Source organism: Silurus meridionalis, chromosome 4 (genome assembly GCF_014805685.1).
Source record: "Silurus meridionalis isolate SWU-2019-XX chromosome 4, ASM1480568v1, whole genome shotgun sequence".
NCBI lineage: Eukaryota > Metazoa > Chordata > Actinopteri > Siluriformes > Siluridae > Silurus > Silurus meridionalis.
This window is the reverse complement of record NC_060887.1, coordinates 21300839-21325902: the sequence shown is the minus strand read 5'-3', so window position 1 is coordinate 21325902 and position 25064 is coordinate 21300839. Positions and strand designations below refer to the sequence as shown.

The 25064-nt window shown below is 37.3% G+C and overlaps 1 protein-coding gene across 4 annotated transcripts in view; it reads right to left on the bottom strand.

Annotated features, from left to right (window-relative positions):
- Positions 1-4274: 4274 nt before the first annotated feature.
- The window catches only part of ncalda (neurocalcin delta a), a 42158-nt gene continuing 21368 nt past the window's right edge, over positions 4275-25064 (bottom strand). For all 4 annotated transcript variants that reach the window (XM_046847307.1, XM_046847308.1, XM_046847309.1 and 1 more), the window contains 3 exons: positions 10385-10782; positions 8195-8300; positions 4275-7110 (listed from right to left, as the gene is read on the bottom strand). In XM_046847307.1, coding sequence (XP_046703263.1) covers positions 7013-7110; positions 8195-8300; positions 10385-10762 — 582 coding nt within the window. In that variant the 5' untranslated portion in view covers positions 10763-10782 and the 3' untranslated portion in view covers positions 4275-7012. The remainder of the gene's footprint in view (positions 7111-8194; positions 8301-10384; positions 10783-25064) is intronic.

Below are 25064 nucleotides of genomic sequence, written 5' to 3'. Positions count from 1 at the left end.
AAGATTAGAACACTGACACAGGCTAATAATATTTTTATATTCTTTACATTTTAATAACTAATATTATTCGTTTCACATGCTTTGTATTAGCAAGCTTGCTTTAGGAAAATAACGAGTCACACTAATATTCTATTATTTTTACACTTTATTTAGCAAATGTGTGCTACATGTCAAACTGATTTTTATTGGATTATAAGTCTCAAACTTTGATTTGTTGTGAAAATCAGTATGTCATCGATAAAAAAACATTGTATTTCTCTGTAATGGCAATGAATTAAATGAATAATAATAATAACACTTTGGAGGAGTGGTAGCTCAGTGGTTAAGGCTCTGGGTGACTGATCGGAAGGTCGAGGGGTTCAGGTATCGCCATGCTGCCACTCTTGGGCCCTTGAGCAAGGCCCTAAACCCTCTCATGCTCCAGGGGCGCCGTATCATAGCCGACCCTGCGCTCTGACCCCGGCTTCTGAGCAAGCTGGGATATGTGAAGAAAGAATTTTTGCTGTGCTTTTATGTATGTTTGACAAATAAAGTCTATTCTATTCTACTTTAAAAGATGTGCATGTGTCAGATTTTTTTTTTCTTCCTGAAACTTCTGTGTGTATAAGCAGATTTATTGTTAACTGCCAGACTTCTTTTATACAGTACTTGATGTCACATAACCTAAGGTAAGATTGGGCATGTGATCCACAGCTCCATTCTAACTGTAAAATAAGGAGTCTGTCATCTGAAATTGTGTGTTCTTAAAATGTTTTTAGGTTTTTGCGCAGAAGACAGTATTGCGTAATAAAGTCCTACAAACTGCACAGGTGTACATGTGCATTTAGATGAACAATGTGCATTATTATATAGTCAATTTTATCTACTGGTCAGTGTATTGTTACAGTGTTACTATGTTGCTTTTTTTTCTTGTCACATGGTAAAGCTTAGTGATGTTAGGTAGAGCACAGGGTTTATGTAGCAGCTTGTTCTGTACTGCATATGGTTTAAATAACAATAAAAGCCACTTGATAAGTCGAAGAGAACATGTCTCAGAGAACATAAAAAAAATAACAAAAACATGACCTTAAACAGAAAGATTGTTCCACCACTAGTGTAAGGAGATTGTTTTGTTAAGAGCAATGATGTCTACCTGCACTGGGGCCATTAGAGTTGTGCTGTTAGATTACTCCTTTGGTCCAATTTTTTTTTTATAAGTCTGTGTTCACATTGTTGAAAAGCATTTTTGGGTCTGAATCAAAAGAAGTATACTGTAGATGGGGAATCATTACATACAAGTTATCTCTTTTTTTTACAGCAGAAAGGCAAGGACTTTCAAATGTCAAATGTACTGGCTGGACTCGAGAGCACTGTCTCGGTCATTTGAGGTCAAAGCTCCTCGTCAGCCAAATGCAATGCCAGATCTTTCCTGAATCTTTATTCTTCTTCACGGGACAGTTAAAAAAAGAGGTGTGGCACTTCAGAGTCTGTGAAGAAAAACTTGCTTCTACTTCTACCTGTCTGACAGGTAACGGTTGCAGAGTAGGGTGGGCCTGAGAGCGGTATGTTTGTGTGCGCGCATGCACGCATGTTCACACACTGGTTACACAGGCACTTCTTTTATCTTCCATATCAGCTGAAAGCTCAAACTTGCAGTAAAATGCAGGGCAATAAGCGATGTTGTAATGGCACATGTTTGTCTTAACCATACCACCTCAGGGGAATTAGAATTTCTTGCAGACCTCTGGACCGCTGCTTAGTCTGTAAAAGCTATGATTTAAATGCATTAACGGTTCTGTTGACTGGGAAAAAATGCAATCATTTAAGACTAATCCCACTGAAGCTGTGATGAATCACATGAAGTCAAGTGCAGTTTTCGCCCTGCTTGTTTGTCTTCTCTGAGTGTGAACACATTTATTCTATCTATAATTAAAATGAGCTCTCAGATTGGTCTTGTTGATGATAAATGAACTGGCAACTCATAAGTAATAAAACTGGTGTTGTGCCAAATTTGGCACGGTATAATAAAATGCACTAATTCCTGGATCTCACTAATGTATCTTATGATTATATGCATAAAGAAAACCATTAGTTATGTTTTTCACACAATTCATTTTATTTCATATATTTAGTAAATATTTACTTAATGTATATAATCTATATTGATCTACTTATTGCAGCTTCTTTTTCTATTCAGTGTCATGTTTAAGGATATTACATGCCTCAGGATTTTATATAAATAGACGTTTTTATATTTTGTATTGTATTAAATTATATTTAACATGTATTTATCTATACATGTTAGACAGAAGACGTGTTTTTCCTGAAGCGATGTGAGCCACTCAGGCATTAACTCATAGGATTCATTTGGAAAGCAAACAGATTGGCACATAAAGCACAGTTGCTCAACTGTTGGGAGGATACAGTCATGCTGGAAAATTAATGAGGAAAGACAAAAAGTTACAGAATGTTTTTTTCTTCTTCTTACTTTATGTAGAAACTCATTTTTATGATAAAGCCTTGGACTTGTGTGCACTTAAATGACTTGATAATAATGTGCTAATTTGCATATTACACAATATAACACTCAAGTTCTTTTTTTTTTTTTTTCCTCTGTCCAAATCTGACTTTGAGAAAAGGATGACATCATCCATGTGCCAGTATGCTATACTAGATACAAACATTGGGGTAGTGCTGTATGTAGCGAATCATTTTCATTCATTTAAAGAACATTTCAGCCGTAGTGGACATAACACTATTTGTTATATTTTATATTATGCACATGTACATTATTATTAAGGGCCACTTAGAAATATTTTACATTAGTCATTGGTCATAATTAGCTAAAATCACAGATTCTCAAAAAGTGCAATCCCACTCACAAGATTATCACAAAATAGTATCGTTACTGTAATTACCTTAAACAAAACTTGGAAAAATGGTGTCAGCTGCTCAGAGAAGTAGTTGCTTGAGGGAATACAGAAAACTGAGCTGTCAGATACCACAAAAGAGAACGATAACAGCAACATAGCAACACCAGAACATGTGCAAACAAACAAAAAAACAAACAAAAAAATGCACTCATCTTTTCCAGGAACACTGAGCAGCAGGGCAAGAATACGCCATGAATGGGACGTCAGGAATTGAAAAGCAATACACTCACATTCTAGTGGCAATTCATCTTAGCCAATCTTAATAGCATGTTTTTGAGACCTTTACAGACCTTTCACAGACAGGAACCTGAATAATTTGTTTCCCTGAGAAGTAAAAATAGTCAAAGGTTTGCATACACAAACCATTATATTTCTTTTCCAGTTTTTGACTGTAGTGCTTAAAACTCAATGCTCATCAGTACATTAGTTATCCAAACTACCAAAGCAGCTAAATGAGACCTTAAGGTATAAAAAAACTCTAATTTTTCAGCCCTCTACATTATACCATGTGAAAGCACAACGCTGCAGGACACTGTTTAAGCTAATTTAATAACAAACTGACTTTTAGCATAAAAGTCCTCACTTATATTATTTGAAGCACATGTAAATTTCTGTGGGAAACACAAGGGAAAACATTTAACAATACAGCTTTTAAAAAAGGGACCAAAACCTACAAAAGGGAAGTGGTAAGTTTAGTGTTTACGGTGTTCTGATCGGAAGATTGTGAGTTCAAATCCCAGGACCACTAAGCTGCAAAATTCTGCTCCCCTTAGCAAAGCCGAAAAACTTTCAACTGTTCAGTTGCATAAACGAGATAATTGTAAATATGCTCTGGTTAAAGGCACCTGCCAAATGCCATAAATGCAAATGTATCAGGTGTTATGTTATGAGGTATCTGTAGGCACCCAATTTTAGAGAGAGATTGTATTGTAAATCTGAACAGGTTGATTATTCTCACTGCAATGTCTTGCTCAGTGAAAACTACTCGTGTCATCATTTAGAGAATTAAAGTAATAACTTTAGCCAGCACTGTCCGATAAACATCACATCAAACATTAAATCTGACTTAACCGAGAGCTGTTTTACACGCAAGTCATATGATAATATCACATGAAAACAATTAATCTAAGTTGTTTTTTTTTTATGTAAAAGTATTTATTTTTTCCCCCAGGTGGAATTGCATGGATTAATACTCGTCTTTATTAATGATTTTTCTTTGTTTCCCATTCACATCATTGATCCACGCTTTACTATGACCCATTCAATTGTCCATTTGTAATCCTCTATATTTAAAAAGAGAAATTACTGTGGCTGTTGACATTTTGATATTGTGTAGTAATTGATCACACAGACAAAAACAAGTCTTTACTTTCTAAATTTAATTTTTGCTTTATAGCATAACTAAAACAGATTTCTATATCTCAAGATGACATTGCCACAAAATACAGGCTACCATACAAAATCTACAAAAACAAAACAAAAAAAAAACAAAAATTAAACAAAGAAGAAACTGCAGCAATTACGAATGTTCTTTTCGACAAATAATTGTACAGTATAAATTTATACAATACTGGTTCTGTATATTTGGCACCTAACCACATGATATAAATTGTGATATAGAAATGTGTGATTCTCAACAAGAAAAAAGAAAAAATACAAAATGAAACATATGCATACACCATGGAATAAATTGATGCAGTAGTTGTGAACATTATCCAACTGTACAAAACAGCAGTTTCAGAAATGGAATTGCAAAAAAGGCAAATTTATGAAATGGAAAAATATGAAGTCCAGCAGTGGATCTCAGCTGCAGGTCTGGGGAACCACATGCTCTGCACATTTTAATGAAGCAACCAACTCTAATAGGCTACAACCCAATCAAAGTCTTTATAAGCTGATTCTCGTGTTTGAGCAACGGTAGAGCACTCAAATGTGAATTGCGTGAAGTTCCCAAGGCCGTAACTGAGCATTACTGCGATAAGGCATTTAACAATTTGCAGTGGCGTCCGATAACATTCAAAAGTTACAATAAACAGCAGCAGCAACAGAATGCATCTGGAGCTCCAATGTGTTTATCATGTGCACTGAAAGCAGAACAGGAACTATACAGGTGAAGTGGGTATCTAATTTTGTAACTAGATTTAAAACGGCATCTAATTGTAAGACTATTTTTATATATACACACAATAACAACGTTTTTGTTTAATAGTGAAGAACTGTAGTCTCTGAGATCAGATCCCACACTGTTAAACCCTAAAGAAGATATCAGATACAGGCAGGTTATACCACTAAATCTCCAGACCAGCTGTCTAAACATTGTCTAATACATCACATTAATCTTAAAATGTACCAAGTTTAAAAAGAAACATTTTCTAGAATGAATGAATTGATTTAAACACTATAACGCTTTTGGAAAATTGGACCCTGATCATTTGTTCTATACGCTTCCAGTAGTAAGAGGCTAATTCTAGATTAGGTTTTAGCATTACAAGCATTTACATTAGTAAAAAGCAACATTGCAACAATAAAGCAGTTATTCATAGAAACACAATTATTTGCATGTGTGTGTGTCTGTGTGGTGTGTGTGTGGGGTAGCTCAGTAGCCAGCCAATGTCTGCATATCTACAACCTACAGTTCATACTAGATTTGCAATGTACATCATACTAACTTTTACATCCATAAATCTTCTGGTCTTCTAATATTAGACTTTTGGCTGCTCACAAGCTCTCAGGGGGGAAAAATGATAAACCATTAGGAACAGTGTGCGCAAACAGTACCAGGACACTGTATGGCCACACACATACATACAAACAAGCATGCATACATAGAACACAAAAAACGTTTCTCTTCTATGTACAGTTTAAATTGATATAACATGCTCCACTAAAAACACTAAAAACACGCAGATGTTGCATCTTAAAATAGTCAATTGACAGTTTTGCATGCTTCTCATCATTTGGAGGGAAAGAAAACCCCAAAAAACCAGGCCATATTAAAGGCCTATTAAAGTTGAGAAAAGTCTCAATTCTTCATTTTATTTCCTTCAGGCAATAATGCACAAGGGAGGAAAAGGAGTGCACTTCTAATAAGTATATATTTACTGGGATTATGGAGAAGTGTAGTGTTGTACATACTGCACAATTGTGTGGACATATTGGCTGTCAGGAATAGTAACACTGATACGCTAATAATTAATGGGAAGACACTGGAACAGCCATTACTGGGAATAAATTTCCCCTGAAATACTAAAAAAAAAGATCAACCAAATTGTAAGGCTCTGCCATACATCGTGCATATCCAGAGTGACGACCAAAACCGTCTCAGGCAAGCAGATACACTAAACCAGGGACAAAACATGAACTCCCATCCCCTGTTCAATTGCATTTTGTAGATCATGATTGTAAATGCAGTGTGGTACTGCAAGACTTTCCAACTAGTACTTGACCTAAAATAGTAATAAAACCTACACTATCAATCTATTTAACTGCATCTGTTAGTTTGGTGCTAGTACTAAATCATGTCAAAGGCATCTGGTAAGGATGTGTACTTAATCACTGCTGGGCAAAAACTAAGCGTGTGAAAGTGATAGTCTTCTAGTAGCAATACTGTTAGACACTTGATGGTGCGAAGGTGTGAAGCTCTTCTTCCACAGTGCTTCACTTTGTCGTTATTAAAGTGGAGCTCTCCATCTCCTGTTCAAATTTAATTTGACCAAAATACCTACACCCCTCATGCTGCGTGAATAAAACGTCTATCAGGCAGTCCAAGTAACGTATCCCAGAGCCCAGCGATATCCTCTAATTCATATCAGACATCTTCACAGAGAGAGCACAGCAAGTACAAGCGTGTGATGTGTGTGACTGAGAGGATTGTAAGCGAGTGAGACAGAGAGTGAGAGAGTGTGAGAGAGAGCGAGAGATAAAGTGTAATGTGTGCTTGTATGGGTGTGTATGCAGTGCCTATATCTGATGAAGCTCAGTTTGATGGGATACAGACCCCTGTAAATAGACCCGGTCATGTCTTGGTACTATGGTTTCAAAGCCTGAATTAAAAACCGTAAATAAATAAAACAGAGGAGGAGAAAGTGTGGGTGCTGCTTTTAGAACTGTCCTGCGCTGCTGGGGTCACACTGCAACAGACGCACGATGGATGGGTCACTCTTCGCTCCCTTAATAAACTCCTCCAGAGACAGCTTACCTAAACAACAGCACAAATAAACTGTTAACAGTTTCATTCCTGGCTGGTTTGATTTATTGGTTAGAAAATCAAGTGAAAAATGATTTCAATTATTCCTTTTATGATCCATAAACAGCACAAGCACCCCTGCAGTGTGCTGTAACGGCCAGCAGATGGCAGAAAGTCACATTTTCTAATTATACACTTTATTGCTAACACCTATACACATACTTATTCATGCAATTATCTAATCAGCCAATCATGTGGCAGCAGTGCAGTGAATAAAATACTGCAGATATGCAGCATTAAGTAGTCAAACATCAGAATGCTAAAAGCACTACAGTGAAGTGTTGAGTGTGGCCAGACAGACTGCTTTGACCATTTCCATTCTGCTGTTCTTATGGGATTCTCATGGTATAGTTTATAGGTTATTCAAAATGGTGCAATAAAGAAAAAAAAAAAAAAAATCCAGTGATGAAATGCCTTGTTGAAGAAAGATCAACAGAGAATGACCAGACTGGTTTAAGCACACAGATGGTAGGGTCAGATATTGGTGCCAACTGCATGAATCCATGCTGTGTCAACAGTCCAGGCTTGTTGGAGGTGGTGTAATGTGTGGGGAATGTTCTGTCTGCAGACTATGGGCCAATAAATACCAATCAATCATTACTTGGCTGCCATAGCCTGTTTGAGTATTATTGAGATGTGCATCATTGCCATCTTCTAATGACTACCTCAAAGTAGAACACACACACCATGCCAGAGGCTTTAATAATATGTGAAGGAACGGCAACAGGTCATTGATCAAGAAATCAGTCTAGCCATTTTTCTTGGACTCTGCTGTTCACAGAAGCTAATATTACATGGGACTATTTAACTTCCTCAGCTTACTCTTTACTAGATGCAGAAACTAGGTATTTTTAGGACAACAGATGCACATAAATGAAATGAATTAAAAGAATTTACCACACACACACACACACACACACACACACACACCACCAAAGTAAAGCACTGATTGTAAAAAATAAATAAAGCACTGTGTCAAAACCATGTTAAAACAGACAAAACACATGACTATTGTGTAGCGAAACATAACTCTTACCATCTCGGTTGGTGTCCATCTGTCTGAAGATCTTCTCTGTTCTTTTCTCTGGTGTAGACTCATCCTCTGGCATCTTCATTACTGATGAAACCATTTTATAAATAGCCTAGGAGGGACCAAAGACACATTAGGACGCCAATTTGTCAGGACAAAAAATACAACATACAAAAACAGAACAGTAACAACACAGTATAAATGTGAGATATCTAAATGTTCTCTGGAAATCAACCATGCTTCAGTTTTTAATAATATATTCACATTTAACTAAATCCAACACATACAAAATGGGGACTGGTTATATTTCAGACAAAAAAGGATTGTTTGGTTGCCAAAATAAGAATCTCTGTTATATCGGGACAGCAAGTGATTTGCTTGTGCACATGCAGGAAATGCAAAGACTACACCTCAGATCACGTATTTAAAATACATTGGAACCCGGTTATCTCGACCTCGGTTACCTCGACGTTTTTGAAGTGGAACTGCCAAATTCTAAGCATTTTTTATCGGTTATGTCGCCGAACCCTGATATCTCGAGCACAAGGGGGGAAAAATTTGCCATTTAACGTCGGTTATCTCGGTGCAGCCGCAGAAGAACTCATGAAGTGGCGGAAAAATCAAGTCTTACAGCTGCTACAGGTGTTGTGTTGTATACTGGTGAATCTCTGCTGTTAGTTAGTGCACATATGCCTTTTGTTGTTAAATGTTATGCGATGAACGGGAGGCGAAAGCCGCGCTTGGCGGCGCGAAACGTGGGATGAGCAGCAAAAACATAGAATGAACACCGGCAGGATCGGGGGGAAATCCGGGATGTGCATTGGGAAGAAAAGCGCAGCCGTTGAGAGAGTGCCGGTGGGAAGGCACGTACCGGGATACACATGAGCGATAACAACGACCACCGTGAACCAACATATACCAACAATAACGGACGGTGAGAGTGTGGAAGTTTAAATAGGAGCAGGTGATGATGCTAAACGAGCACCGTATGTGCGCAATTGAAGCCGAGAGCTTCAGAGAAAGCGGCCGAGAAAACACCTGCTTTTTGGCGACCCCCTAGGACATCGACATAACCGGGTTCCACTGTATTTGCTTTTGAATCACTATCCTGTAGACCCAAACAATCCCACGATACAAGCAATCCAGAATTCTGCCTAACATTCACAGTTACTCTAAGATGGCATATAAAAAAAAACACCATTTGAAGTGAAATAACAGTGAAAGTGTGAATATAGCTTTGAAATTATCTATACGTGACTGTCTTGGCTGTAACATGACTAGGAAGAGGACAAAGCAGAGGAACAAAAAGCACAAACATAAGATGCTGAAAAGATATGAGAATAAATAATACCATGCTTATACATTTAAGCAAATACACACCATGAGCACTGAGACATACATTAGATCAGATATTTTAGAGAAGCAGTGACTCCTTCTCTTGTGCTACAGCAAAGGCAACTCTTCGTTTTTTTAAGGCACATGTCGTTCAGTACCACACACAAAAGAACATGCTCTAATTACACTGCTTTAAACTGCTGGTGTGGGCCTTAGAACAACCACTATTTCATCTCCATGGAAATGTAAACAGTAGAAAATTATGCAGTACAGAAAGTAATCTGGACTTTATCTTCCTGAGCTGGTAAACAACAACAACACAATTCTATTAATTTCCCTAAACAATAATAACCATGAGTTTACTAACGATCATAAAGCATTACATATAACTACTCTGGGAACGACACAGAACATTTCGAATGATTCACTGAAACGAATCAAGTTGCATTAACTGCAATCGTCACAAACACAGTAACCATTGTTCACACCCCAATTTATTTAGACATTTATAATGCTGCATAAACAGATAATGTTCAAACAAACATGTTCAAGTGTCAGTATGTGCAAATTCCTACTCAGGCCCTATTTGGGCAGAGTCTTAAAATCTGAGCAGCCACTTGCTGCTAAATTACTGTTAAAGAGTCAGAAGAATCTCAGCCAGGCCCAATTCCAAGAACAGACAAAAATAGACTTGTAAAAAAGCAGGATCTGAAGGAAAGCCTTATTGTTTGAAACCAAATCAAAACAAGACTGACTTTCTTTTCAGTTGTGAGATATATTCTAGCACTGGTGTGATGTTTTACCACCGACCCATTTCCCACCCATTTAAAGATGAGCTATTCTTAGTTTTTTTGCACATACCTGCACAATTTCCAGCATCTCTGCCTTACTGATATACCCATTTCCATCCAGGTCATACATGCTGAAAGCCCATTTCAACTTCTGCTCCAGCTTTCCTCGTGACGTGACGCTGAGGGCAATGATAAACTCCCTAAAGTCTATAGTGCCATCACCATTGGCATCGAAGGTACGGAACACGTGCTCAGCAAATTTGGAGGCATCTCCATAAGGAAAGAAGTTGCCATAGATCTTTTTGAACTCGTCCATAGATAGATGGCCACTTGGGCAGTCCCGCAAGAAGCCTTTGTACCACTCTTGGATCTCGTGCTCGGTGAAATCTGTGCTCTCCAGCAGGTCTTGCATCACCTCTGGCCGCAGCTTGCTGTTCTGCTTCCCCATGCTTGAGATTCACGTTAGAGCTTTAAAAAGACCAGAGAAAAACCACATAGTAAAACATAGAAAAAATATTTTTCATCTACTCATATTGTGAAATTCAGGGCAATAATAGTTAATGTAAATCTTCATACCCAATAAATAAACAAGATCCACCACTTAGTTTTATAATATGAAAATTTTCTTTTTTTAGAAAAGAAAGTTACATTAAGAGTTATTCAAGACATCATCTACCTTCTTCCACATTTCATTATATCAATGCATATCAAGTGAATAAATTAATAAAAAAAATTTCAGTTGCACACTGACATCACTGTTGCTCAAGAAGGAAAACACATGCAGGTCTAAAATCAGAAGAGGCAAAATAAAACTCTCTGCACTGATATATAACTACAAGGTTATAAAACAGAGATAATAGAACACAAAGTTACTGTAATGAAACCTGAGCATTGCTTAGAGTGCCAACACACACACACGCATGCACACAGCCTTATGCAGACATTACTGCTCCATACACCATCCCAGAAACAAGAGCAAACATCATTTCTTATCTCACTGCAATAAATTACCTTGTTTGCTTTAGAAATAATTCAAGAATGCAGACTAAACTAACAAACGTGGTTAAGGTGGAAAAGAACTTTTTCACATTTTCTAATGTGGCGTCTTTATTTGATATATATGCTCTAATATAATGAAACTGATAAAACATACAGGTACGTACAGATAAAGAGACGCATCTTTGATTTGATCTTTGTGTTAAGAATTATTTGATCCTTCTCTAACTAAATTGATTATCAAACTGCATCCTTAAAAGGGATTGAGATCTGTCCTAAGCAGTGCCTGCAAACATGCCTTTTCTCCCGCAAGTAAAATGAAGACACACTGTCTGAGCTAACTGCTTCTTTACAGGGAAACGCACTAAACTCCAACAGCAACCAGAGTTCAGGATCAATCCTGAGACTTTAGAGATCTGGGGCACTGATGCTACTCAATAAAGCAGCGTTTTAAATCCAATACATGTCAGTTAGCTCAAGCTGGATTGATGCATCCTCCAAGGTAATTTGCCCAATGAGGCTTTTACCTTTTCATATGATTCACTTCATATAAAGCACAGTTCCCTTGTGTACAGAAACACAGTCATGCTTTGATATAGAATATGTTACATAAACCGCTTCTCACACTGACATGGTCTGAGGCAGGAAGACTTACTCATATTATTTAATAACATATATGATCACCCACTCGTAGCCTGTGCACAAACACACACCGACTCTGATGTAGATAGAGGCATAGGATTAAACACCGCTGACACAATGTGTCATTATGAATGAGATCTGCATGACGGTTTAAATGAGGACACAACAGGAAATATATAATAACTCTGTTCAAACATTATTTAGCTTTAAATAATATGCATTACAACAGTAATGTTACATTAATCATAAGCAATTGTGACCTTTTGTTCAATGAATTTTTAATTTTTTTATTTGTTCAAATATACAAATAAACCAAGACAATTTGAATTCAGCAGCACAGGAGCTTTCTGCTGTTTATTCCTCAGTATGGTAGACTCTGACATAATCATTGATCTGGGGAAGGCATATATTTAGTTTTATTCTTGAGTACCAGGGCTTTGTAAAGTTTTTTGGCTGAAGACTTCAGGACAGAGGAGTCTACACTTTCCACAACAGACATGCTGTTTTAGTTTTCCTCTAAAAACAGCAAGAAAGAAAAAGGAGATACTGGTGAGATATCAACTGATTATCATGGCTACAATGTACATCATAACAAGAACCAAGTAGTCTAGCAGACAATAACATTTCAGTCACATTAAATAAATAAATTAGGGGTGTAACGATATACGTATTTGTATCGACAATTTTCGGTACAGGGCTCGCAATCCTTTTTATGTGCAGAGCATCTGGAAATCAGAATTCCCTCAGGAACATACAGTATTAAGTGGTGGACCACAAGTTTGTTCAGTTCGTCTCTGCCTCACACTTTAAGTGCAAGTTTTTATTGTTATTAAACAACAATGCCAGTGCCATATATATATATATATATATATATATATATATATAAATTGAGTTGGCACAGTGCCACTGTGGCTACTCACACCGTAGTGGAAATATGCATGAAAACGCTAAAGGACAGGACAACTTGCAGTAAAATGAAAGTAAAAAAATGTAAATAAAGTAAAGGAACAAGGAATTCTTGAAGCTGGGCACAATACGCTAAAGAATCAATAGCGCTAGCATTAGCTGCTAGCCTGGAAATGACTTTTGGCTAATGCTAGCAATATGGTTCTTTAGCGCTTTATGTCCAGTTTCAAGAATTTCTCTTAAAAGGAGAAAAAACTGACAATTCCACATAATGAGGGAGTGAATAATTGAAGGATGGAAGCATTGAAGACATTTGAAGACACTTCATATGAAGACAGATCAAAATTAAATATTACATGTAAAACACACATCTGTATTACCCCACACACATCTGTATTTTCACATACTTATCTGTATTACCCAAATGGGGTCTAAAAAAATGTTAACTATTACATTTTAATGTGTGTCAATTTAAATGAATATTCAGCTTAATCATATAATAAACAGTGTGTTGCATTAATTAGATTTATTCTATTTTATTTTTTTTTTTTTATAAAATATTACTTATTTTTAAAACCATTTAGAAAAAATGCCTGTTTGAGTAAATAATAACTGTTCAAATGATCACAAATGTCAATAATAATAAACTGCAAAAAAAAAAAAGGAATTTTATGTTTTGCATTTCATTCAACTGTACTGAAATTGAACCAAACTGTGACTTATAACAGAGGTACGTACCGAACTGTTAATGTTTACCTTTACACCCCTAATTGGAATTTAAAAGCAATAATGTATTATTTATAACTCTAGTCCACCAATCTAAACAGTGCATTATATTGCTTGTGTCAAGATATATGCAGCCTCACACTAGGCAGGACTTTATTTGGCCGCTTTACACAAAACCCTGAGGCATGGCCACACCATACCTTCTGCACATTATAAAGCATTATAAAGCACATTAAAAACTGATGCATTTATATATCAGATAAATACTTTTAAAGAAATGCAAGATTAGTCAGTCATCTAATTAATCATTATTAATCAGAGTATATAGTGTGTGTTACTATGGTAACATGCAGCCACAGTGCTGAATTTTAAGTATAGTTCTTATATATATATATATATATATATATATATATATATATATATATATATATATATGAACTATACTTAAAATTCAGCACTGTGGCTGCATGTTACCATAGTAACACCATTATTAAGCACAGCTCTAATTGCACTACATTTTTGTATTATACATGTTTCTCAGGAGGACTGGAAACTGCGCACTGCACACAACAGCATGGATGTTTAAAGAACAAGCAGTCAACGCTCACTACTGCACACAATGCCGTCTGAACACAGCCATTAAAATGCATCTCACATATTTGCACAAATAAGGTTACGAGTTGCATTTAATTTTTCCACATTTACACAAATGCTCTCTTAGTGGACCCAATTCACACACAATTCAATAAAATTAGAATGATAATTAATTTTCTTAATATAAATGCAATTAATAGATGTCAGAAATAAGTCTTTAGTATTTTAATTATATTTGCATTCAGTTTTTTTTAACACCTGGGCCATTTTCCCTCAAATGGATTATTTTTTTAACCCTTTTCCCTCACAAACCACTTGTTTTAGGACAATAGTGATGCTAATAGATTCATCAGCTCAACAAATCCAGACAGAAATATGAATGAATACAGCAGCCTGGAAGCTTCAGGAATAACTGTGTGCCCTGCTCATTCTCTAGGCTCTAGAAGTCTCTTCATAATAACAGGTAATATAACCAGTCAGATTCATCAGGCAGTTGCCATGGAAATCTGTTCTGAACATTTCATGGCTTGATTGAGACTGAGTGAAGCAGAGCTCACCACAGTGTTTGACTCACAAAGAGAAAGAGGAGATTGTGAGATTGATGAGAGTGTAAGACAAGGTTCTGATTTATGAAAGCCCCGAGCCCTACCAATATTGGTCAATTAGGCTTAGCATCATGGTCAATGCATGGTAATGGGTGGAGCATGAAAAAACACATGCAGTCATTATCCCCTCCAATCTTCTTCAATCAGCAAACTGTTATGGTTCGAACACTGTGTTTCCAGTCTGAAAATTCAGAGATTATGATTTCAAAGAAATAATGAAAAAATACCATATAATTGTCAGGTTTGGATGGATGGTTTTATAGACCCTCTTCAAATGCCCCTTCACTCTGCTTGCCATGAAAATGCAAATATATACAGGTAGTCGTCGACTTACAACCTATGCAACTTACGACCATTCGACTTTACGACTACAATCGCTAGCCGCGGCGTACGTTATTTTTTAACCAGCTTCTGGCATCATTTCACAGTACTGTACATATAGCCTACTCTACTTACGACCAAATCGTGTTACGACCAATTTGTCGGTCCCAATTGTAGTCGTAAGTCGACGACTACCTGTATTTATTTTTGTCAAAATTAATGCATTAATAACGCGTTAACGCAAATTAATTTTAATGGGCACAAATTTTATTAACATGCGATTAATGCAGCATGCATTTATGTTTGACCATTTTTATTACAAATATAAATAAATAAAAAGTCAAAATTAAAACCTTCAATGCAACACGTTTTTTCACAACATTCATTCTTTACTCAGATATAAAAAAATATAAACTCCCACGACAATTTTTTTGGAATCAATAAACATTTGTTTTACTGATGCGCCAAATCTCAATTCAGCACCAAAATCCGCCATAATGAACACATTCAGCAATTAAAACCACCTGCGTGAAAACATAGTAAAGTTCCATTTGGTGTCCTTAAATTAATGTAATTTAAACATCATAATTACTTTAAAACATTCACAAGACTATTGTCTTCATGCTCTATGTTGAGTTTGGTTTCACTAATAATAAACATACATTTGCATAAAGCATCTATATTTGTCCATGCCCATGTTGATTAGAATATTAAAAACTAATCGATTAATCAGCTCAACAAATACAGACAGAAATATGAATGAATACAGCAGAATGCATATTATATATATATATATATATATATATATATATATATATATATATATATATATATATATATATATATATATATATATATATACACACACAAGAAATTATTGATAATTACATATATTAATATAGTGAATTATAATATTAATATTTGTGTAGCCTGCTGCATGGGTTAATGTTATCTGTTCACTGTGTGTTGTTTTAATTCATAAGTCAGTCAAAACCCAGGAGACTCTTCTGTTTAATTAGCTGAGATTGACCTTTTGCCACATTGCTATAGAAACACTCAATACTCAAAACAGAAAAAAATATTCAGCATTCATAATAGATGCCCCCATAAATCAGGCTCTGAGAAAGTTTTGCAATGTAAACTGGTTTTTGACTTTTTCCTCTCATATCTATTATAACACAAATAGTAAAGGATTCTCATGCCAAAGAGTTAATATAGCCATAACTTATCATCTGGAAAATGGCATACAAAGCTCTGTTTACCTTAAAAAGGTAGCTCCCATATTCTGTAAGAATCACATCACGTGGTTTTCTATGGTGCTTTGCCAGAAAGTGTAGCAAATGAGCAAACTCGCAATCCTGAGAAAACAAGTCAGAATTCTGACTTTATAACTCGCATTTGCGAGTTCATATCTCACAATTCAGATTTTTTTTCTGAATTTTTTTGTTGAATTTCAGAATTGTGAGATTAAAAAGTTGCAATAACTATTTTTTATTCAGTGGCGTAAACGGGCATCCATACAAATGGTCTACGCAAACACTTGCTTAAGAAATCGTGTTCACCATAATGTCAATCTCATGCAGCTTTCTGTAACATAAATCTCTGGCTTTCTACTCAATCATTTGGTGAAGAAAAACTCAACCTTTATTTAATTTTCATCTCCATAAATGTTCATAAGGCATGAGTGTGTTTTAAGTATTTGGCTCTCCTTTGAGAGATTCTGCAACACTTGATTTGCTTAAGAGTGTTTACAACACATGCAGCCCTAGTTACAATTTATTTAAGCATTGTGTTGTAAGTAAATCACAGAAAATGTGACATCCCACTTGTGTCTTACGGAGGATAAAGTTAGTTTACTGCCAACTGGTTAGCCAGTTAGCTATCGGAGATGAGAGAAGCATTTGTGGCATTGTCTTGCATATTCATGTTCTCACATGTAGCCTGGCAGCTGCATTAATAGAATGGTGCTCAAAAAAATTAAAATCAATGTTATTAGGTTCTGTAACATGTATGTAAAGGTGGTAAAGACTGAGGGAGAAAAGGGTACAGAGCATGGTACTTTATCTTCTATTAAATCTAATGCCCATACAGTGCCAAACTGGCATTTTACCGCCAAGCACATTGAGCCCTTGGTCTTGGTGCTTCATCCAATTCATTAGATAAATTATAGACAAAAAGATTTTGTTTACCATCCATGGCAGATAACATGGTCTTATTTTGTACAGAGGAATGCAGTAATCAAACATCATCGCTACTACGACTGGTAAAGGGAGAGAGGTAGCTGATATGATGGGGAGGAAAAAGATTGATATGTTGTATGTTCAGGAGACCAAGTGGAAATGGAGTAAGGCCAGGAACATTGGAGGAGGTTTAAACTGTTCTATCATGGTGTGGATGGAAAAAGAAATGATGTAGGGGTGTAGTGGAGGTGAAGAGAGTTTTTGATAGGGTGATGACCGTAAAGCTGGAAGTTGAAGCGTGATGATAAATGTCATCACTGCTTATGTTCCACAAGTGGGTTGTGAGATGGAGGAGAAAGAAAAATTCTGAAGTGAACTACATGAAGTGGTGGAAGGGGAACCTAGGAATGAAAGATTGGTGATTGGGGCAAATTTAAATAGGCATGTAGGTGAAGGGAACAGAGGTGATGAGGAGGTGATGGGTAGGTATGGCCCTAAGGAAAGGAATGTGGAAGGGCAGATGGTGGTAGATTTTGCTAAAAGGATGGAAATGGCAGTGATGAACACTTATTTTAAAAAGAAGGAGGATCATAGTGTGAGATTTAGGGAAGAGGTCAGACAGAGGCTCGGTGGTGGTGAAGAGGTGCTGGATGATTGGGCAACTACTGCAGAAGTGATTAGGGAGACAACTAGAGAGGTTCTTGGTGTGATGTGCTGCAAGTTAGAGCAATAAAGGATGGAGATGGAAATGTGTTGACTAGTGAGGAGAGTGTGTTGAGAAGATGGAGGGAGTATTTTGAGCAGCTGATGAATGAGGAAAATGAGAGAGAGAGAGAGAGAGAGAGAGAGAGAGAGAGAGAGAGAGAGAGAGAGAGAGAGAGGTTGGATAGTGCAGAGATGGTGAAGCAGGAAGTGGATAGGATTAGTAAGGAGGAAGTAAAATCAGCTATTAAGAGGATGAAGAGTGAAAAATCGGTTTGACCAGAAGACATACCGGTAGAAGCGTGGACATGTTTAAGAGAGATGGCAGTGGAGTTTTTAACAAGATTTTCGAAGGTGAGAGGATGCCTGAGGAGTGGAGGAGGAGTGTGCTGGTAACGATATTTGAGAATAAGGGAGATGTGCAGACCTGCAGTAACTACAGGGGAATAAAGTTGATCAGTCACACCATGAAGTTATGGGAAAGAGTAGTGGAAGCCAGGCTGAGAGAAGAGGTGACCAACTGTGAGCAACAGTATGGTTTTTTGCAGAGGAAGAGCACCACAGATGCATTATTTGCTTTGAGAATGTTGATGGAGAAGTATAGAGAAGGTCAGAAGAAGTTGCATTGCGTGTTTGTGGATTTAGAGAAAGCGTATGACAGGGTGCAGAGAGAAAAGTTGTGGTATTGTATGAGGAAGTCAGGTGTGTCAGAAGTATGTGAGGGTGGTGCAGGACATGTATGAGGACAGTGTGACAGCAGGAACGACAGACTGGTTCAAGATGGAGGTTGGACTGCATCAAGAATCGGCTATGAGCCCTTTCCTGTTTGCAGTGGTGATGGACGAGGTTTAGACAGGAGTCTCCTTGGACTATGTTGTTTGCGGATGATATTGTTATTTGTTGTGAGAGTAGGGAGCAGGTTGAGAAGAGCCTGGAGAGGTGGAGGTATGTGCTGGAGAGAAGGGGAATGAAGGTCAGCAGGAGTAAGACAGAGTACATGTGTGTAAATAAGAGGGAGGATAGTAGAGGGGTGCGGTTGCAGGGAGAAGAGGTGGAGAAGGTGGAGGAGTTCAGGTACCTGGGGTCAACAGTGCAAAGTAATAGAGAGTGTGTTAGAGAAGTGAAGAAAAGAGTGCAGGCAGGGTGGAGTGGGTGGAGATGAGTGGCAGGAGTGATTTGTGATAGAAGGGTATCTGCAGGACTGAAAGGGAAAGTTTATAGGACTGTGGTGAGATCTGCAATGTCGCATGGTTTTGAGACAGTGGCATGGAGTAAAAGACAGGAGGTGGAGCTGGAGGTAGCAGAGTTGAAGATGTTGAGGTTTTCGTTGAGAGTGAGGAGGATGGACAGGATTAGAAACAAGTTTATTAGAGGGACAGCACAGTAGGACGTTTTGGAGACAATGTGAGAGAGGCGCGATTGAAATGGTTTGGACATGTGCAGAGGAGGGACATGGGGTATATTGGTAGGAGAATGCTGAGGATGGAGCCACCTGAAAGGAAGAAAAGAGGAAGACCAAGGAGAAGGTTAATGGATGTGGTGAGGCAAAAAGGCAGATGTAGAGGACAGGGGAGACGGATGATCTCCTGTGGCGACCCCTAATGGAAGAAGCTGAAAGAAGAAGAATTTAAAGTCCATATTTTATATAATAGAAAAGTTAATAAGTAATTAATGTAAAAATGTCAAATATGTGAGTTTAAGAGATTAATATCAGAGGATCGAAACCAAACCTGTTTTAAAGTGATTATTAGGAACAATTTTTTATTTAGCACCTGTTTTTCTCCAATATAAGTTGAGAACAGGTTTTATACAAAACTTCTATATTTTCAGTGACTACTTTGACTACCTGACAATGTTTTGCATTAATGTTCAGAAAAACACAGACAACAAAGCCTTCCTGCTTCTTCCCACATCTCAATCTTAACTGAAACATTCCATTGTGCTAGAGATATTGTCTCTCTCCAATATTACAGCTGTGAGAATGACATGACCCAGGAGACATGTCACTACCTCTCTGTCAGAGACGGTGTAAAACATATAGCCTTTTAGCACATCCGGGCTTTTATTTTCATCCCTATACAGCATGCTTCATTTTGGCTTAGAAAAAAAAAGGGCGCTTTTAAAATACTAAATCGACATATTATTATTATTATTATTATTATTATTATTATTACAACAGATTCAGCGAATTTGTGCAATCTAGTGCAACCACTGTAACGTCTTGATTGGGAAACCTTTTCTGTCACACCGGATGAACAGGTTGGTAAATTTTCATTCAGATGAATTGTTACAAAGGCAGATATTCAAATGTTAACATTTCATCAATTTACAAAAGTAAATTTCAGATTCTCAATTATTGTCCTCCTTTTGCAGAAATGTTTTGTCACTTATATTGAACACTTAATTATATTTAGAATAATATAATCAATGTTTTAGCATAACCAGACTGCGAAGGTGCCAGTTACAGACACTAAACATTTTATTTACTTACTTTGCATTCTTTGCTCTAAACAAACTTAACAACCAGACAGTTAAATATTTTTATATTCAAATTGACTTTTGGCAGGATTTAAAGTGTTAATATATCAGCACTGATGTGAACTCTCTCAGATCTGCAAATACATTATCCAATTCCTTAAAATTTTAAGCCACAGACAACACTAACCAAAGCCAGGTTTATACCATGTGACTAGGGCATGACGTACACATGATGCTACTGTGACGGAATTAATCTGATGGCGTTTGTTACACAGTGTTAGAGGTTAAAAGATTCCTGAATATGGTCTTAAGCAGTTTACTGAAATGTCACCAGATATTTATCACACAAGGCATGTGAAAGCAGTGTAGTAATTTGATATGACTGGCAGCCCGGTGCCTGTTTTTAAATGGAAGATAGATTGGAACAGCACCATCCACAGATGTAAAGCCAATCTGTGACTTTTCAATCATCAGTGGGGTGGTGTTGCTCCGCAACCACACTCACATGCTGTAGGCTGTGTAAGTGTTCAGCTTCATTGTTTCGCATCAAAGAATGAATCTAATGGAAATTTTCTGAAAATGCAAAAATGGTACTTAAATTTGACATTGTGCACACAATACTGTTAGTCTTCACATAATCTCTATTATTGCATGCATGAGTACAGTCACTATATGTCATCTAGTGTATTACATCCTGAATTTAAAAAATATGACATTATAGAACGCAAGTATTCATGCGATTTTTGTTGTTTAGCAGAAATCATTGTGGAAAATTTGACAGAACAAAAAGTAAGCCTGCAGGACTATCAATAATATTTGATCTTTTACAGTGAGAAGAAAAATATCTTTATATATAGTTGTACATGACTCTTATGACAGTGGAATTCCTCATTGATAAAGAAGCCTGACTACATTAGTAAAATGTATAAATGAATAATTAATCCTTGTTTCTTAATATAAACTTAATAAAACAGCAGACAAAATGGTCCATGTTGCTAGACTACTGATATTTTCAAAACAACTCAATGACAAGTGCGGATAAAACTGTGTGCAGAGGATCCCAACCAATCTGCAGTGCTCTAGTATTTCAGCTATTTTTCATTAATGGTGGCTGAGATGTAAGGAGTGCTGGACTTGCCGGAGTAACACATAAAACATTCCTTACAAGGACACATGAAGCCACTGATAGTCATCAGCACACTGTCAAGTAGCAGGAAAAAACGAACTGTGGAGGCTATAACAGCTGCCAAATTCTTTCAAAAAAAAAAACTGAAAATACACATGCAATGAGCTAAACTATACATATAATGAGCATTCCTTTGCCATCATCTCTTTCAGCCTTTACTAAAGAACTACAAAAGATGAGCAGCTGTGTCTCCAGCTTGCTGTGTGATGACAGATATTCTGACACACAGTCCTATAGCAGAGGAGACATGATGAGCAAAAATAGCCTTTTGAACATTTCTCACTGCTCCTACTAGTCCAGGTTGGGGAGATGTTACTAACACTGGAAAGTTTTATTAAGCCTGAATGCTTACAAATGTATAATTATAAAGCGTTTACAGTTATATAAAATAATGGTTTGATTTCACTTATTCCAAGGTAAATCCCTAATCCTATTAATGCTTAGAAGTGCTGGAATTTAGAAAATAAGTTGCACATATTTCTCAGCCAGTTTCATATTGTTGCTCAACTACACAAAATCCTCTGCCAGTGAGTGTAGAGCAGGATCTTAAGACTTATTTTTAATCCAACCCTTTAATGAGTGAAGCCTCAGTGACCCCTGACCTTCCCTAAGATGCCATTGAGATACTACAATGGGGACGCCCACACAGCTATCTCTGACAGCTCAGTGTCTGCTCAGCACTGCCTCACAGCTACACAAAAAAAACACAAAACACAAATAGTTTAAACATCTAAGCAAAGAAAAAGTGCTTATTATGCGCCGTACTTAGAAACTTATCTTCAGCTGTACAGATAAAATAAATAAAGAAATAAATGTATAACAAGCAGCAATAGCAGCCAGGCACTCATGTACACTAAGCTTTTGCTTAATGCCAAGTTTCACACATCAATTATCATCTGAGCATCTAATATCCTCACATTGCTTCACCACCCCATTCAAACTATAAACTTCAGGAGCTTGTTTCTACTCCTTTAGCCAGCACTGTAATAAACACACTGTAAATTACAACACAGAACTAACAAATGTCATGATACGCATTAACTTTACTCATTAGCCGATTCTCTCTGTCACAAGACAGACCCTGATGTTGATTCCTTAGTAAAGAGTAATGCTAGTATTAGCAACTAGTAATTCTCTCTCTCTCTCTCTCTCTCTCTCTCTCTCTCTCATTATACACAAATATAAACATTTCAATCTCTTTATACTGTATATGTGGAAGAATGACAAAGCTTGAGTTCAGATTATATACATATATACACACACATACATACACACGTGTACATACACACTTTATATTTTATGTCAATATTTTGTGTGAGCACCGTTGTTATCCAGCACTGCCTTAATCCCCCTGGCATGAAATTCACGAGAGCTGCACAGGTTGCTTGGATCCTCTTTATGACATCATGGAGCTGCTGGATGTTGGGCACATGGCGCTTTTCCACCGTCCGCTTGAAGATGCTCAATAAGGTTCTGGTCTGGAGACATACTTGGCTAGTCAATCACCTTCACCTTCAGCATCCTCAGCAAATCAGTTGTCATCTTGCTGGTGTGTTTGGGGTTGTTATGTTGGAAATCTGCCTTTTGGCCCAGTTTCTGAATGAAGGGCCTCATGTTCTGCTTCAGAATGTCACAGTACATGTTGGAATCCATGTTTTCCTCAATGAACTGTAGCTTCCCAGTACCAGAAACACTAATGCAGCCCCAGACCGACCACTATGAAACCACCACCAATTTCCTTGGTACTCCTCAGGGCGTCGCCACACATGCAGGACACCATCTGATCCAAACAATTTTATCTTAGTCTCATCAGACCACAGGAAATAGTTCCAGTAATTCATGCTCGTGGACAAGGTTGTCTTCAGCAAACTGTTTGAGTGCTTTCTTGTGAGTCAGCTTTAATAGAGGTTTACTTCTAGGACGAAAGCCATGCAAACTGACTTGTTGCAGTGGACGTGTGTATGGTCTGAACACTGACAACCTCTAAAGCAATACTGGTAGCACTCATGCATCCACTTTTGAAGCCAACTTCTGCACCTGACGCACAGCACGAGGACTCAACTTTTTTGATCGACCCATGTGAGGGCTGTTCCGAGTGGAACTGGTCTTGTAAAACCTCTGTATGACTTTGGCCACTGACTGTAACTAAGTTTAAGGGTGTTACTGATCTTCTTATAGCCTCGGCCTCTTTGTAAAGAGCAACTATTCTAATTCTCAAATCCTCAGAGAGTCTTTATAATGAGGTGCCATGTTGAACATCCAGTGGTCAGTATGAGAGAATTGTACTTAAAGCACCAAATTCTGCTCTAATACAAGATACACATATTTGTATAGTCTTAAAAAATAAGATATTAAAAACATTCTGTCCAAACAAATAGGGAATGTGTTCCGCATCGAGGAAAGATGTGCGTGAGCACGAGGGAAGGAACGCAGCGGAGCGAAAGTGAATGAAAAGAAAAGAAATCTTTGTCTGTTAAACCGTCTTCTGTCATCTTTTCCTTCCAACCTGGAATCAGTGAGATCTGTTACAGACTTGTCATGTTGCCACGTGATGTAGCAATTTTGCACAGTTCCTCTCTCTGCTCAGTGTTGGTGATCTTAAAGATAATATATCGCCATATAACAGGCGTAGCGGTTTTTTGCTACCACTTCAGTGTCTGTCTGCTCGGCATCCACGTTCACCTGGTCTCCTTTTCTGGTGCTCCACACCGGAAAGTCGCGTGACCACACACACCACATGTGCACTGCTTAAACTGAAGCTATATGGTCTTGTTTTGTTTTGTTATTGCCATGGAAAATCTGCAAACTGTTCTCAGAATGTATGTGTCTACACATGCCCTTAATTATTTCATTAAATCGCAACATTTGCTGTCATATAATCGCACAAGCTGACATCACGATTGCGATGCAATTAATAGTGCAGGACTAATAGATAGATAACCGTATAACAGATACAGTATCACAAAATCAATGCGTCTCTGTGTCCTTAAAGAAGTTAATCTTTTAAAGTTTTAGAGATAAGGGATCCTCTCAATATATTTAATTTTGTATGCCACAGGTTTTACTGTTAAAATGTGTTAACACAACCAGGCTCTTTAATTGCTCTCTACTGCCTGCACTACATACATACAATTTTCACATCAGCAAGAAGGATACAGAAGTAGTTCTATAAACGTATAAATATTTGAATCAATTCACACTCCACCTATGAATGTAGTGTGTGTGTACTGTTATTATTTGAAATCCATGAGTAATGATCATTTTGTTATGATCATCATCATGTGAATAATTCTGCATCTGAGTACTGACGCCCAAGTGCAAGTGCACACACACACAATCTGGGTCTGTAATAACAGACAAGGCTGATAACACACAATAGCAGTGGTTGCTGTGAGCCTAATCTCCTCCCACACA